The 16,227-nt window shown below is 31.3% G+C and overlaps 1 protein-coding gene across 1 annotated transcript in view; it reads right to left on the bottom strand.

Moving 5' to 3' along the window:
* Positions 1–10,559: 10,559 nt before the first annotated feature.
* Positions 10,560–16,227, bottom strand: part of LOC127702994 (uncharacterized) — a 49,162-nt gene continuing 43,494 nt past the window's right edge. The window contains exons 20-22 of the mRNA XM_052207357.1: positions 15,711–15,732; positions 14,847–14,937; positions 10,560–13,029 (exon numbers count right to left, since the gene is read on the bottom strand). Coding sequence (XP_052063317.1) covers positions 12,834–13,029; positions 14,847–14,937; positions 15,711–15,732 — 309 coding nt within the window. The 3' untranslated portion in view covers positions 10,560–12,833. The remainder of the gene's footprint in view (positions 13,030–14,846; positions 14,938–15,710; positions 15,733–16,227) is intronic.

The raw sequence follows: 16,227 nt of genomic DNA on the forward strand, positions 1-16,227 counted from the left end.
AGTGGTATAATGAAAACAAACTGACAGTGATTCAAATGAGGCCTTCATTTTATGTGAAGATATAACAGGTATTTTATCTTTTTCAGATGCACCAGCTGAAGAAGACATGTACATAGGAACATTTTTTTTTATTTTTACATTTAGTTTATATCAAGAAGTTTGAGTGTTTAGATATAAACTTTATATATTGTATTTTACTGTGATTTTCATACTCATTTTATGTCTGTTTTTTTTTATTAACAAATAAATGTATGCCTTCACAAATGACATACATGACATATGTATTTAGGAATTTCATTATGGCTTTATAAATACATGCATCTAATTTTAGCAGAACATGATTTGTAGAACAGGATGCAACCCTCTGGCGCACCTTGAAAAGTCGTAAGGTTGTAAGTCCCTGGCGTAGATGGAATATGCTCGTAAACTTGGCCTGCTACAAATCAAATCATGCACATGGTTTTTTTTGTTAGGTGAGGGTGGGGAGGAGGGAACATTTGATTAAAAATATGCTATGTTTGTCATTTGGTAAAGTATATCATTAGTGTATTCATTTGTTTTCTTGAATCGTTACTGTTCAAACACAACGACACTTTAAAGGGGCACTAGCTACGAGCTATATAAAAAATCTAAAATATGATTGTTTTTTGTTCAATCATTAATGAAAGTGAAATGGTGAAATAATAATTCGCTTTTAGCAGCCAGTATGGTTCAATTTTGTCAAAATAAGCTCAGAAACATTGATGATGAATTATTCACTTGCAAGTGAATAATTCGACCTCACTGAATCCGTATTCATGTGAACTTCAATTTAACCCTTTAGCTAGAGATGGATAACGCATGAATTGTGCGTGTCAAGTTATTTAAAGGAAAAGAATGTCAACAATGAAAGTGAAACAAAGGTAAATCATTTAATCGACTGATTCGATCCACAAAAAATCATTCTTATACAGGTAATTTTACAGACCTAGAAAAATCCAATTGCACACTTTCGCTATATCTTATTTATATCTTTACTTATGTTTATATTCCTTATATGGCCATCGGAGGTCTTCGGAGGTCAAATCGATAGTTAATTAGAAAATAGACACGAAACGAAGTTACATATTACTGAGCCCATGCCCTGTAAATTGTTTATTTTAGACTTTATATAGTTTGGATAAATGTTTTACATTGTTCTAAATTGAATACTAGTATGAGAATTTGAGTCAAATCGGTGAACATGTATTTGACAGCTAGTGCCCCTTGAAAGGATTAAATTTCGAGTGTGCTTCAGGTTTTTCACCGTTTTCGTTAATGACAGAAGTAAATATAGCAGATAAGTTCAACTTATAGGCCTACAATGACAGAAGGGAATATTCAATTGATTCCTAAACAAATGCAGTAAACAATGATGTAAGGAAACACCCTTTAGACAAAATCCAAACATTTAAAATTGCTACAATAGATATAGGCAGAAGTAAAGAAATTGTACTTGACAACTACACAAAATTGCTTTAAAACACTGAGAAGTGACTGTGGAGAAAAACAGCTAAATAAAATCCAAAGTTTCCAGATTTAATTTCTGTATTATTCCCTATTTGTGCTATTGTTGTAAATTGCACACTGATTGACTGATCCTTAAAAATAAAGACCGGTATAGGACTGGGACCCGAGGCGTTCACCCTCTCAATTGACAAAATTTTTCTCAGTTTTAAAGGAAAATGTTGAAAAATTTAGTGACGCCCAGATGATTCCTTGAAATTTAAGAAATTCATGTGATAGAAAATTTTGGACAAAGAGAATGTTAATTCGCCAACTGCTAGGCGTTCTCTAATTATGCCCCTTCATAAATAAAATAAATGCTGAATTTTTCGTTTCCGTTTTCTAACTTTAGTTTGCTTGAACCAAATGTTCTAAAACTTAAACACACTGATTCATACCATAAAACACAGATCAAGTTCGAATTTGGGTGGCGTCACTTTTACCGTTCTTGACTTATTTCCCTTTATGAATGAAAAAAATACTGAATCTGTTGTTTCTTTTTTCTAACTTTAGTTTCCCTGAACCAAATGTTATGAAAACTTATACACACTGCTTAATACAACCAAACACAGATCAAGTTCGAATTTGGGTGGTGTCACTTTCAACGTTCTCAAGTTATATCCTTTCATAATGTAATATGCAAGCAGGGACATCATCTGTGTCCCATGGGCACATTCTTCTTTTGTTTTACATATGTCTTTTGAAAACATATGAAAAACATATGTTGCAATTTTTCCTGTGTACGTGATATGAAATATTTAATTATTCTAATAAACTATTTTTCTAAATAAATGTATTGTTATTTAGTGATCTGCAAGTATTGTTTACTATAAAGTTTTTTGGACTATTCGGCGGGAAAATCGGTTAGAGGGGACAAAATGCAGGATATAAATGTATATGAAATCTAAACAATTGCCTTCTTAGATCTAATGCATAAGCCTGCTTATCGTCTTGTGAAAACTAATATTCCGTCAGCAAAATGTGTCCTGCCTGCCGATCAGAAAATCAAATGGCCATCCCCTTATATACATATTTTCGTGTACAATGTATATAGATATTGGACGGAGATGTACTATTTTATATTCTTCGCAAATTTAAACAATGATAGTTCCATATATAGTAATAAGAAAACGTAAAAGCAAAGGATTAAAAAAAAAAGACAATTAAGATCGAATGGAAAATTACTTATTGAAATGATTAGTGTAAAAGACATGAAATGGTTATGGCAAGCCGTTCTCGTCAAAACTATATTCAAACCATTTTTCCAAAAATTTACACACTGAGAATTAAAAAAAAACACACTGAGATTAAAACAACCTAAAACACACTGACTGAGAATTAAAATTACACACTGAGATTTCATAGAGACGCACTGAGATTACAAAATATGGAAAACACACACTGAGAATTAATAATTACACACTGAGAATTGAAAACTCTGAGATTGAAAATTACACACGGAGATTTCAAAAAGACACACTGAGAATTTGAAACTACACACCGAGAATTTAAAATTAATAACCGAGATTTGTGTGCACTTTTTATGCGTACATATATAATTAACATACTTAACCTGAACCTATTACAAGCTTAAAACAACTAGTGGGCAGAACTCGTTAGTCCTTCAATTTGGCGCCAAATGTTTTATAAAAGCATTAGAAATACAACGTATAGAAAAACTACGTTATTAAAGACCAATAGAACAAGAAAAATACCCACTTACTCTCATTACAAAATATAACCAAATGGTGAAAAACTTTATTAAAATCATAAGAAAACATTGGAACAATCTGCAAAAACGGACAAACAATGCAGTGAATATTTTACCCATTGCAAGTGGTTATTATAGCATATGAACGTAACACAAATATAAAAGATTACCTTGCGAAATCAGGGTAACAGTTGAAAGACATTAGAAAAGGGACCCATGCTTAAACAGTTTTAAGCAAAATATCCCGAAACACTGTTAGAAATAATCTGAATTATAGGCAACAAACTTATGAATATGAGTTAACAAAAAAACGATGTTAAGTCTTGAAATTTATTACGAATGTTGGTTGAAGGAACCGCATTTCATTATATTGACGAGAGTTCGGGAGACCAAGATATAAAAATCTGTTGAATTATTCATCTCATGAATATTCATTAGTATTGTGCATATTAATCTCAGCGTGTATTTTTGAAATCTCAGTGCGTAATTTTCAATTCCCAGTGTGTGTTTTCATTCTTTTAAATCTCAATGTGTAAATTCGATTTCTCAGTGTGTTATTTTAGGTTTTTAAATCTCAGAGTGGTTTTTTTTTAATTCTCAGTGTGTACCTTTTTCGAAAAAGGGTTTAAACATAGTTTTGACGCGAACGGCTTGCCATAACTGGTTTTAGAAGTCATACCTGCTTGTATTTCAGTTTGGTTTAAAAATTTATGATACAAGATATGATTTTTCATTTCCTATTGTTAATTATCCATTTTTAGATGGCAACGTTCCCTTGTCACCATCTTATGGTGTTTATATATCTCAATTTGTTCGATTCGCTCGTGTATGTTGCCCAGTTACCCAATTTGTTAGTTCTCGATTTGAGAAATGATAAACTACAAACTATTGAAAGCAATACTCTTTCTGCACAGACAATTATAAGTCGGTTATATTTACAAAACAATGATATTGAATCTATCCATCCAGACGCATTTCGGAAATTGTTTCTTTTGAAAGAGCTGCATCTGCAAAGAAATAAATTAACTTCGTTACCATTAACGGTGTTCCGTGACATGCCGATGCTGACTTCTTTAAATTTGTTTGATTACAAGTTAGAATTTCTAGCAGACGATACATTCTCAGGTTTGATATCTCTGCGAGAATTTCTCTTACAAAACAAACCATTTCAAACTTATCGCAAAAGGCGTTGCATGGCCTTTCAAAGGTTAAAATTTTATACATCCATGGCAACAACATTGTGGGTATTGAAAAAAATCATTTTGATGGCCTGCGATCAAGTATTCAGGTTTTAAATGTATCAGATAATCAAATAACCGAAATCAAACAGGACACGTTCAAAGACATGTATAATCTCAAAACCTATCCAACAATGAAATATATGTTATAGAAAACTTTTCATTTGAGTTACTTTCCTTGGATCACTTATTATTACAAGGTAACAGCTTAACGCATTTATGGAAGACATATTTTACGGGTGCGAGAAAAATAATGTGTCTTGATATAAGTTACAATAAGCTCACAGATATTTCAAACCAATGCCTTTGATAGTCTGCAGAACTCTATTCGCATACTCAAATTAAACATAATCAATGTAACATATCCATGTAGGTATGTTTCGAGGAATGAAGTATTTACAAGAACTTAATCTCGCTAACAACCAAATAACAAACATAGATTCAAATGGATTTCAAGACTTGCTCAATTTGAAAGTGTTAAACCTACTTAAAAATCAACTAGCGTCTGTGAATGGTAAATTCATACGTGGATTAGCATCTCTTAAGGTTTTATACCTAGACTGTAATCCACTAAAGACTGCAATAGATTTCAGTTTTATCAATCTAATTCGAATTACAATGAATCTTACATTGCTGGCAGTCATTGAAAACAACGTTACAAATGTAACATATCATGGCCTTTCAAACATGGCAGTCAGATGTGTTGGTCTGTTACCGTTATTTGTGCCCAACAAACCAAAAATTGCTTGGTAGATAGAAAACCAGAGTATTTCCCACCATTTACGGAGAGTGTTAACTTCGCTAACTTATCGCCAAGCTCTACGTTGTTTATTTGTGTAAGTCCCATTTTTATTAACAGTGACATTAGCATTAAGCAGTGTTTATATGTAAACACATTGGCATCATCGACTGCAGAAAATCCTACTCAAACGATGGCACCAGTTTCAACGGGTAAACAATTGCATTTTTTGTATGAAAAGTTCATTTATATGTATTTAATCGTACTCTATCTTATACATGGTATACTTAAATAAAACCAGTTATTCTATTTATGTTATAAGATGTTTCAGGACAATCGAAATTATTGAAGTTTTGATATATTTGATTCTTAAAAAATATGATTTTGAATAATAATGTAAAACCACGAATATAAATATTACATTCCAAGGTATCTCTTATCCCAAAAGGAAACAACATTTGGTCCTGCATATGCGTTTTATATCTGCAATATTTACTTTAAGCATAGTTTCAGATTATTCACATAAGTACTTGGTACATCATAAAAAAGTCCTCACAACATTACTCCGATAATAAACATCAGAATTTTGTACAAAGAAATGTAACTCTGATACTTTAAAATGTTAAGACGCTAGCTGTATAGTTAGTCATAAGGAAGCATAAAAACACAATCTTTTAAATGTCCCCTAATTCCAGATTTGAAAATATAGATTGTATTTTACCATATTTGTCAACTACAATATTTATCTACTGGAGATACCAGTTGTTAAATTTATTACACAATAATCTTTTGACCTTTTTCTTATATATGTATACTTATTTATTAATAACCAGTTTAGTGCATTATGTATGAAACTGCCCCTTTAATAATAAAAGCATAACTGACCCATTATAGACTAACAGAGCATTAATACAGGGCCATTATGAATAAACAGGGCTATTATGAATAAACAGGGCTATTATGAATAAACAGGGCTTTTATGAATAAACAGGGCTATTATGAATAAACAGGGCCGTTATGAAAAAAACAGGCTATTATGAAAAAAAACAGGGCCATTATGAATATTCAGGGCTATTACGGATTTTCAGTTATTATCAATTCAAATACATTTCTGCGGAAAGGAAACATCAAGTAATTGAAAGTATCCAAGAATCATAACTTATCTTCTTTGACCCAGTTGTCAAGTTAATAAATTGAATTAAATAATATATTCTAAGGTGTGTATCAATTTCTTCAATTTTGAGTTTTAAAATCCAGAAAAAATGTATTTTGTATGCTATAAATTGCTCTGAATAGGACAACAATAAAACTATATTTACATTTACATGTCATTCCATCACATCAATTTAAAAGTTTCTTTATAATATTGCATTTTGTTTACAATTTCTCCACAAAAAAATCTGATTTGGCTTGCTTAGATATCTGATGGTTAGGTTAATAAAAGTGTTAAGAAATCGGTGTTTTCAAATTGACCCTGTTATTTGTCCTCGGTCAGTGATATTAGCCTTGGAGACTGTAATGACACTCGGCGTTGCCTCGTGCCATTTCAGGCATCCTCGACCATTATAACAGACCTTGGACATATAACAGGGCCATTATGAAAACACCCATTAATTAATACTATAGTATAGATAAATGCTCTTTACCTCGTTTTAGGATTACTATACAAGTGAACAAACTGGGTCGATGCCACTGCTGGTGGACGTTTCGTCACCGAGGGTATCACCAGCCCAGTAGTCAGCACTTCGGTGTTGACATGAATATCAATTATATGGTCATTTTTTTAAATTTACTGTTTGCAAAAGTATGTATTATCGAAATACTTAGGATTTTCTTATCCCAGGCATAGATTACCTTAGCCGTATTTGGCAAAACTTTTTGGAATTTTGTGTCCTCAATGCTCTTCAACTTTATACTTGTTTGACTTTCTAACTATTTTGATCTGAGCGTCACTGATGAGTCTTATGTAGACGAAATGCGCGTCTGGCGTATCAAATTATAAGCCTGGTACCTTTGATAACTATTTACATCACTGGGTCAATGCCACTGCTGGTGGACGTTTCGTCCCCGAGGGTATCACCAGCCCAGTAGTCAGCACTTCGGTGTTGACATGAATATCAATTATATGGTCATTTTTATAAATTTACTGTTTGCAAGTGTATGTATTATTCGAAATACTAAGGATTTTCTTATCCCAGGCATAGATTACCTTAGCCGTATTTGGCACAACTGTTTGGAATTTTAGGTCCTCAGTGCTCTTCAACTTTATCCTTGTTTGGCTTTCTAACTATTTTGATCTGAGCGTCACTGATGAGTCTTGATACTATTATACAGATTATTACAGATATACAGGTCAATCGTAATGATCTTGGATTATTTTTATGAACATAGCACAGTTACTACGAAGTTATTTACGTACTTGTTTAAGGCCCTTGGAATCCAACATCGGAGAGGAAAACTTGCTTATTTTTTTTTTTAAATATTTCGACAAATGACACAATTGTTTCAGGTTTTTGTGATACCTCAATAAATCCGTAGAAATTTACGTCCGAGTGTTTATGAACATTTCAACATAATAGTTTTTAGTTCTTTGAATATTTCATCTGACGAGGAGGCTTGATAATGACTCTTCTTGGGTGGTTTTACATTCGAAGACGTGCAGATTTGATTAAGGGCATACAATACAGTTTTGATTCCACGGTGATTATTTTTTCTCCAAAACTTGCATACAAGCTATTTCTCACCTGGGTCATTTTAAAAAAATGTCGAATTTTGAAATTGAAAAATTGATTAAAAGTTACTTATTCAAACAACCCTCTACATAAGCAAATCAAAACAAACAGTACTTATAGAACAACATATTAAAAGATGCAATCTTAATAATGTCATACAAGAATATCTTGAAACATTTTTTGATAGGTGGTACAATATTTTGTCTCTCCTGTTACCATTTTCAAAAGAAATTTTGGGTTATTAAGAAAAGGTTTAGATAAAATTTAAATTAGATGGTTTTCAAGAGAATAAACTTCTATATATATTCATTTTGTGAAATAATAGATTATTTGTCAATTTTCCAGGTTGTACTGAAAAATGCCTCTAAAAATTGGTTTTCAAAGGTTGTAAAAATTACCACCAGTAATGCAAGTCTAAGATAGCAATTCATATTGTTCGGCATTTTTTCTCTCTTTCAAATAAACCCAACATCAAGTAAATCCCTGACATGTTAGTTTACTTTTGTCTTTATTTCATTGGTAACAGGAACGTACGTTAATGATATATCACTATATAAAGTTCTATCCTGTTAACTTTTTGTCTATCCTGTTACCGATATCAGTATTGCACCTGCAAATGCTAAATTGGGAAGATTAAGACGTTATAACCTTAAGATGAGTTCAAACAACGAAAGATTTCATACTGTTTGCAACTATATGGTATGATAAACTTTTTAACGACGTTTCTGTCTACAATTGTCTATCCTGTTACTGTAACCATAGCAACCATAGTAACAGGATAGACAAATTTCTTCATTTTCGAATGCTGTTGTGAAATAACTACTCCCTTTGGTGAAGTGATAATGTTTTTCTGTTGTGAATTTGGTTTCCAACACGTTATTGCACTTTTTACAAGTATACTTTTGGTGTAATTAATCAAAATTGTTGGTAACAGCATAGACATGAAAAAAAGTACCCTCTATTTTTTTTTCACTAAATGTCTTGAAATTTCTTTTCTCTACACTGTCGTTCAAGAAACGTGCTGTGTTAAATGTAAAGGTTACTTTGCACTTTTGAAATCAACACTGACTAATTCAATATTCATAGGGAGAATAATTTAACGGCTGATTTAAGTAGTGGTAACAGGATGGACATGAACTTCATGTACGCGGATTGAATTAAGTTTGTAGATAAAATGTTACATATAATGATAAAGAAGCTACGATTTTTCGTTCGAGTAATTATTAACGTTCTTAAAAAGTCCCTTTTGCAGATATCAAGGCGATCAGAAAATCGGAAAAAAATCATTTGAAATGTGTTTTTCTGAAATTGTACGCACACAAATTACCCAAAAATCGGACTTAAATACATTTTAATCTTACGAAAATAGATGTAAATCGTGTTTATTATTAATGTTCTGAATCATAAATCCTACAAGCTTTCATTTAAACAATTACAACTGAAATTTCCATTAGAAATAAAAAAATTAGCATGGGTGTACTGAAAATTCGACATTTTTTGAAAATGACCCATCTAGTCAATTCAAATATGTAATAAAAAATATATCTTCATGTGCTACTTTTAGAGATTAATGGGGTCGGAATTTTAGACATTTACTCAAAATTTCGTTTTTTTGGACATTTCTATTCTATGGATGTTTTTTTTTCTCCCTGATGAAGGTAACTTTGAGATGAAGAACATCAATAAAATCGCTGTTCTTTTGCTATTCGTGTGTTTTTTGCTGTGCATGTACTGATTTTGTTTCATGGATGGATACCTATATCCTTTGTTTTTTTATTATACTTAATCTTTTTTTCTTAAATTAAACACAAGCGGACTTTTGTAAAAACATTTGAAAAATCTTCTTTATGCTTTAGGCTCTAAATTTGTGAAACAATTCTTTGGAGATTATAAATTTTTATCGAAGATTCATGATTTCAGAGAAAAAAAAACAATTGATGTATATCTATCTAATTGAAACAATTTCATCGGTGATTTTTTCATAAAAATTGATACAAATAATCTTCATGCATAATCAAACGAATTGTCATTTTGAAAATGAGGGGTCAATGTTTTCGTTTCCAAGCTAATTTCAAGCTAAATGATTAAAATCAGTCAAAAAAGGCATCGTTTCCCGAAATGCCACAGCCTGACGACACGAAAAATAATATTTTACGTTAGCAACGTCATTACCTCTTCTGTAACTGTATCGGTTGCCTTAATTTCCGAAGAATTCTTTATTGGACAAGGTTCGTGGATCTAGATAGTGTCTAGGATTCTCAAAATCATATGAGAACATTCAAACTTGCTAAAAAGAGAGAATGTTTTAGGCGATTTATATCTTCTCAATGAACAGGTGTGCTGTGCTATTGTTGGTTTTTGCCTCTTTTGGTTTGATTTTTTAGGTTTATTGATCTTCAACTTTGAATGGAGCATAGTTTTTGAAAAATACATTTTTAACACGCACCAAATTTTTGTCTCATTTAATTTTGTTATAAACTTCTGTGTATCTTGACTACATGTAAACTTACTCTTACATGCTGCATAAATTTTGGCAATATTTTCTTATTTATTTTATGAACACGAGACAGCTGTCTCTGATTTTATTTCACCAGTGATTTAATATTGGAAAAATGTTAAATAAAACCTTTTTCGATACAGAACAAAGCAAACACTCGCCAAATTTATCAACACCAACTTAAACGATTAAGACAAAAAAACCAAGCTGGTGATCCCCATAGCTTTCAAAAGTTGAAAATTTGCACATAATATATAATTCCTCATTTACTTAACAAATTTCTTGGGACCAAATATGAAACTATGAACTTTATTTTACATTTTTTTGATTGGTTACTTCTCTGGATGTTAAATGTGACATATAAACATACATATTTTATAGTCAGATTCCGTTATACGAGTTCTAAATGCATACAAAAAACGGCTAGTTGAATTTCATTAATCCTCAGTTTTTGTAAGAGATTAACTGTCGGTCCCCATCAAATACTACCGCTATTGTTTTGTTCCCCTCAAATCCTACCACTATTTTTTGTCCCCCTCAAATCCTACCGTATTTTTTTAAAACATTTTTTTAATAATTACGAAAAAATTCTTTCGTAAGTCATGAATACAAATTCTACGGAAAAATATTGTTCTTGTCACAAACAAGTAAACGATGTGTGACAGATTAAAAAAAAATGATGTCGTAAAATTGCCGATGAGACAACTCTCCACCAGAGACCAAATGGCATAGAAGTTAACAACTATATGTCACCGTACGGCCTTCAACAATGATTGTATAGTCCATGCAATTTGATTGCGCAAATATGGTTGCTGTATAACAAGTGTTTACAGCGATTCTTACTCGTGTGATCAACTGTCAGTCGTATGTTTAACAAATTCACAACTTTAGTGTACTTTTTTTGATAAGCACATTGTATTGATTTGTCATATAAACTATGATCATATGTATTAATCTTCATCCTATTACCAAAATAGGAAAAAATACAAATACAAAACAAAATAAATTGCATATTTACATGTCTAGTTTTGACAATGATATGTTTCAATATGATAAAATCCTGCAAAAGGGTAATAAACAAAAAAGACTAAAAATTCAAAGAACTTAGCGGTCTAATAAAGTTGTGCATTTAACAATTGAAAACGTGTTTACCAATGCTTCAAAATAATATTAAGATAAAAATTAATCTGCCGTTTTGTTTTTATTTTTCACGTACACAATTTTGGAAAGAATTCAGTGAAAAATTGTAAAAAAAATTAAACCATTGCCACGACGTCAGCTTTTTTCATATACAGTGGTTTCTTTTTCTAGAATCAAGGCTGCCTAAATCTGTCGTTAAAATGGATTCACCAAATTATATTCAATTGTTTCCTTTGTGTGTCTACTTTCATTAGGTTTGAATTGGCTAACTAAGTGTTTTCTGTTCACAAATGGAATTAATTTAATAACTTACCTTTTAACTTTTGTAATTATTATATGCATTCACTGGGAATCGAACCCTTCCTTGCAATATGTTATGTGTTACTGAAATCAACACATCGACGCAACCTCTCGACTATCAATGGGTTACGATTTAGATTTCTATTTTATATATATAAATGAACATATAATACACATTGGTTCAACGGACACACAGAGCTTGTACCTTTATATATACATTATATACAATCGTATAGTATAAGTTAATAGTCGCGAGGTTAAGATCAATGAGTTAAAGAGTCTACTTAGAAGTAGAGACTTGTCGGTTTAGGTTCAAATCCTTGTTTTCTCTTTGTTGTCCCTATTCTTTGATTTTTCAGTTTTTCTTGTTTTGTATGTTATTGTGTATATTTTCTGTAATAATAGCGGGTTTTCCCATTTATTTTTTGGATTATTATTGGCGTATTTGAAAAGAAAATGATTACATTCAATTTGTCCATTTTTGTTTTATAAATATAGTATGATTTCATTTGTTTTACTACATATCTTTACAAATGTTTATTCGCAAATCCATATGCGAGTAAATCGTGATTGGCCTAGAATTTCCTGCTAGAAATTTAGGTAACATACTTACTATATATACTTAGAAATAAGTTCGAATATGTCTTATTTTTGTTACTTACGGATAATATTCAGATGCATAATAATTTAAAGACAGACGTGTTATGTTATGTATTTCTCTAACCAATCAGTTGAGAAGTTATATTGATCAATGCATTGCTGACCCTGATAACATGGTTATTTCAACTCACTTAAAATACCTTATTATTAAGAAAAGGCTTGAATTTTGAAAAGACATCAATACAATAGTTTAAGTTAGAGACACAATGGATAAACATTGATTCATGAAAAACAAACCAGTCACTGAAAAACACAAGAAACAATGAACTTGGTTAGAACGACAAATTTGGTTTCAAAAATCTTTTTCCAAATGACTGTTTGGCGGTACTTGCTTTTCACACACTTCAATGCTATCGCATGTTTGTTCTTCGTCAAAATCCAGTTGAAGGTCACTGATAGTATTTTCTCTAGTGATCCATTTCTCAATCGAAAACATGTTCGAATCTGGTTTCAGACTGCCTTTATCATCAACCGATACAATTTTCCACCTGCAAAAGAAGATAATAACCACCAATGATGAGAAAGTACAATATGATTATCCACGTTTTGATATGGTTGTATTTTTATTTTATTTTTTGGCAAGTGAGGAAAACTTCGTTAAAAGACGCATAATATTAATAAGTGTTACACATTTTAATGAACCATGCGTGTATTTCTATAAATAATATCTCTTCATTGAGGATTTTACAAAAATGTTTACGAAAATAAATGCTTCCCATTCATTTTGTCAGTAGTAAAACAATAAAAAACCAACAGACCATGTTTTTAATTATTTCAGTATTTTTTTTTTAATTATTTTTTGCAAACCTGTGAATTTTGTACTTTATTTTTACCTGACGTTTTAAGCAATATCGAAATCAGAATTTGGCAATTTTATTAAGTATTTGTTAGTTGGTCACTTTATATTTGTATGCTGAATAAGTTTTTTCGCTCAACACTATCTAAGAAAAGTAAATAGTAGTAATACGACCATTGAAATTATGTTTTGATATTCAAACTAGAGGCATTCAAGAGCCTGTGTCGCTCACCTGTATTTACTGATGCTTTGGAAATCATGTAAAATAAGGATAAAATCATAATTTATAGTATTAGATATTAGATATTATAATGATATCTAAGATAATAACAAAAAACTGCAAAATTTCTGTAAAATTACTAACTCAGGGGCAGCAACCAACAAACGGGTTGTCGGATTCGTATGAAAATTTCAGGGCAGATAAATCTAAATCTGATGAACATTTTTGCCACCTGTCAGATTTGCTTTAAATGCTTTAGTTTCAGAGATATAAACCAAAAACTGCATTTTACCCCCATGTTCTATTTTTAATAAGTCGGTCATGATGGTTGGAAGGCGGGGTCATCGGACAAATTTTTTAAACTAGATACCCTTATAATGATTATGGCCAAGTATGGTTAAATTTGTCTCAGTAATTTCAGAGAAGAAGATTTTTGTAGAAGATTACAAAAATTTACGAAAAATTGTAAAAAATTGACTATAAAGGGCAATAACTCCTAAAGGGGTCGACTGACATTTTTGATCATGCGACTTATTTGTATATCTTACTTTGCTGAACATTATTGCTGTTTACAGTTTATCTCTATCTATAATAATATTCAAGATAATAACCAAAAACTGCAAAATTTCCTTAAAATTACCAATTCAGGGCAGCAACCAAACAACAGGTTGTCAGATTTGTTTGAAAATTTCAGGGCAGATAGATCTTGACCTGATAATTAGTTTTATCATATGTCAGATTTACTCTAAATGCTTTGGTTTCAGAGATATAAGCCAAAATCTACATTTTACTCCAATGTTCTATTTTTAGCCATGGCGGCCATCTTGGTTGGTTGGCGGGGTCATCGGACACATTTTTCAAACTAGATACCCTAATGATGATTGTGGCCAAGTTTGGTTAAATTTGGCCCAGTGGTTTCAGAGGAGAAGATTTTTGTAAAAAGCTAACGACGACGACGACGGACGACGGTCGCCAAGTGTTGAGAAAAGCTCACTTGGCCCTTCGGGCCAGGTGAGCTAATAAAAACGAAAGCGCAACATGTCAATAATAAACTTTTAACGTCATGGATGATTGAGAACCTTTTATCATGTCCTCCGTTTTAACGAGCTAACAGTAGATTGTTGTCTTTTTATTTGTTCTTTCTTTGGACCACCGGGTGTAGTGTGTCGCGTTCGTAGAATTAACATTTGTAACATTAGTACCTTTTCCTGTTTATAATAAAAACAATTAAACAGATAGAGCAAATATTAATATTTTTTTATAAAATTTTTAATGATAGAATGTCTTACTTTGAACATTTAAATTTAAAGCAGATTGCACCTATAACCAAGACGACAACAACCACACTAACGGTAGCAGGTACCACAGTAAATAAGATATCTGCAATTAAATTGTCATTTTATAACAAATAAAAAATGCAAGATACTTAAGATAATTAGATAACTGTTACAGTATATTTATCAAAGCACATGGTTTAACAATAATTGTTTATTGTCATGCAAGTATATATATTAATTAATTGTATATTCAGATATCTGCTCTTTTCTATAAGTAAGGTATGGTCACTGATTCTAATTTTTGTAATAAACGTCTAGTTTAAAAATTTGGACATGAAAGATGGAATTCTTGGTTTAACACGCGATATCGTGCAAAGTGTTCAAATTTGATACATCGACTTTTGAGTATAAAAAGTAAAATTCTTGTCAAACATGAAATGCCTGCCTGTCAGATATGAAAATCGTTTCAACTGCAAAATTCATCAATGTTGAGTTCAAGACTAAATATCAAATTTTCAGATGATACATAAGCTGAGTAGTATGTTAACAAAGTTACGGACAGGCAAGTCACTGCAGTATACTACCCACTTCGAAAGCATAGACACCTTTGAACCTGCTTCTTCAATTTTACTGTCTTGAATTTGTATGAAATATTTGCCACTGGTTGCCGAACAAGCAGTAAAACAGGTTTCTTTAAGATATATGTTCTCTGCACCTCTTCTTTTTGATGTTTTATTTCCTTTTTTCTTAGAGTATATATTTTTTTCATGTAGTTGTTAAAAGATTCAATGATCTTAAAAAGGACATTTTTGACACAGCATATGCTTTAACTTGGATACATATTCACTTAATACATTAACATTATACATTGTTTACCGTTATCTTCTGGGGAATCATTCTGAAAATAAAATTACAATCATTAAAAGTATCGTCATAGATAAGCTTCAATGCATGAAGGATTGCGTATGCATTGCAGGAGACAATATACCTGTCAATGCATTGGCTCACTCCCTCACAATACAATACAATATCTCTATTATAATAATCTTTGTAGGTTTATAGGTACACAACCGTACCGTGACCCATAGTTGCTTACATCCACACCATTTAGACTCGGGTTGATAGTTGTCTAATTATCAATCATACCACATCTCCTTTTTATACATAATAAAATAAATTCATCTCCAATGTGACGTGAACGTTGCAAAGAGAACTTTTTTCACCTCCATTTTGTGTTTTAAACAGTTTTAATTATCTTTTAACTAACGTTTACTTTCTTCATATTTTGATCCAAAAAGCGTGATAGTTGTTTGATTAAATCTTAGTTTGTTTTAGACGTTTATTAATACAGATTTACAATTTAAAAAATAACACTTTATAAATTTTGTGCATC

Source organism: Mytilus californianus, unplaced genomic scaffold, assembly GCF_021869535.1.
Source record: "Mytilus californianus isolate M0D057914Y unplaced genomic scaffold, xbMytCali1.0.p SCAF_5, whole genome shotgun sequence".
Classification (NCBI taxonomy): Eukaryota; Metazoa; Mollusca; class Bivalvia; order Mytilida; family Mytilidae; genus Mytilus; species Mytilus californianus.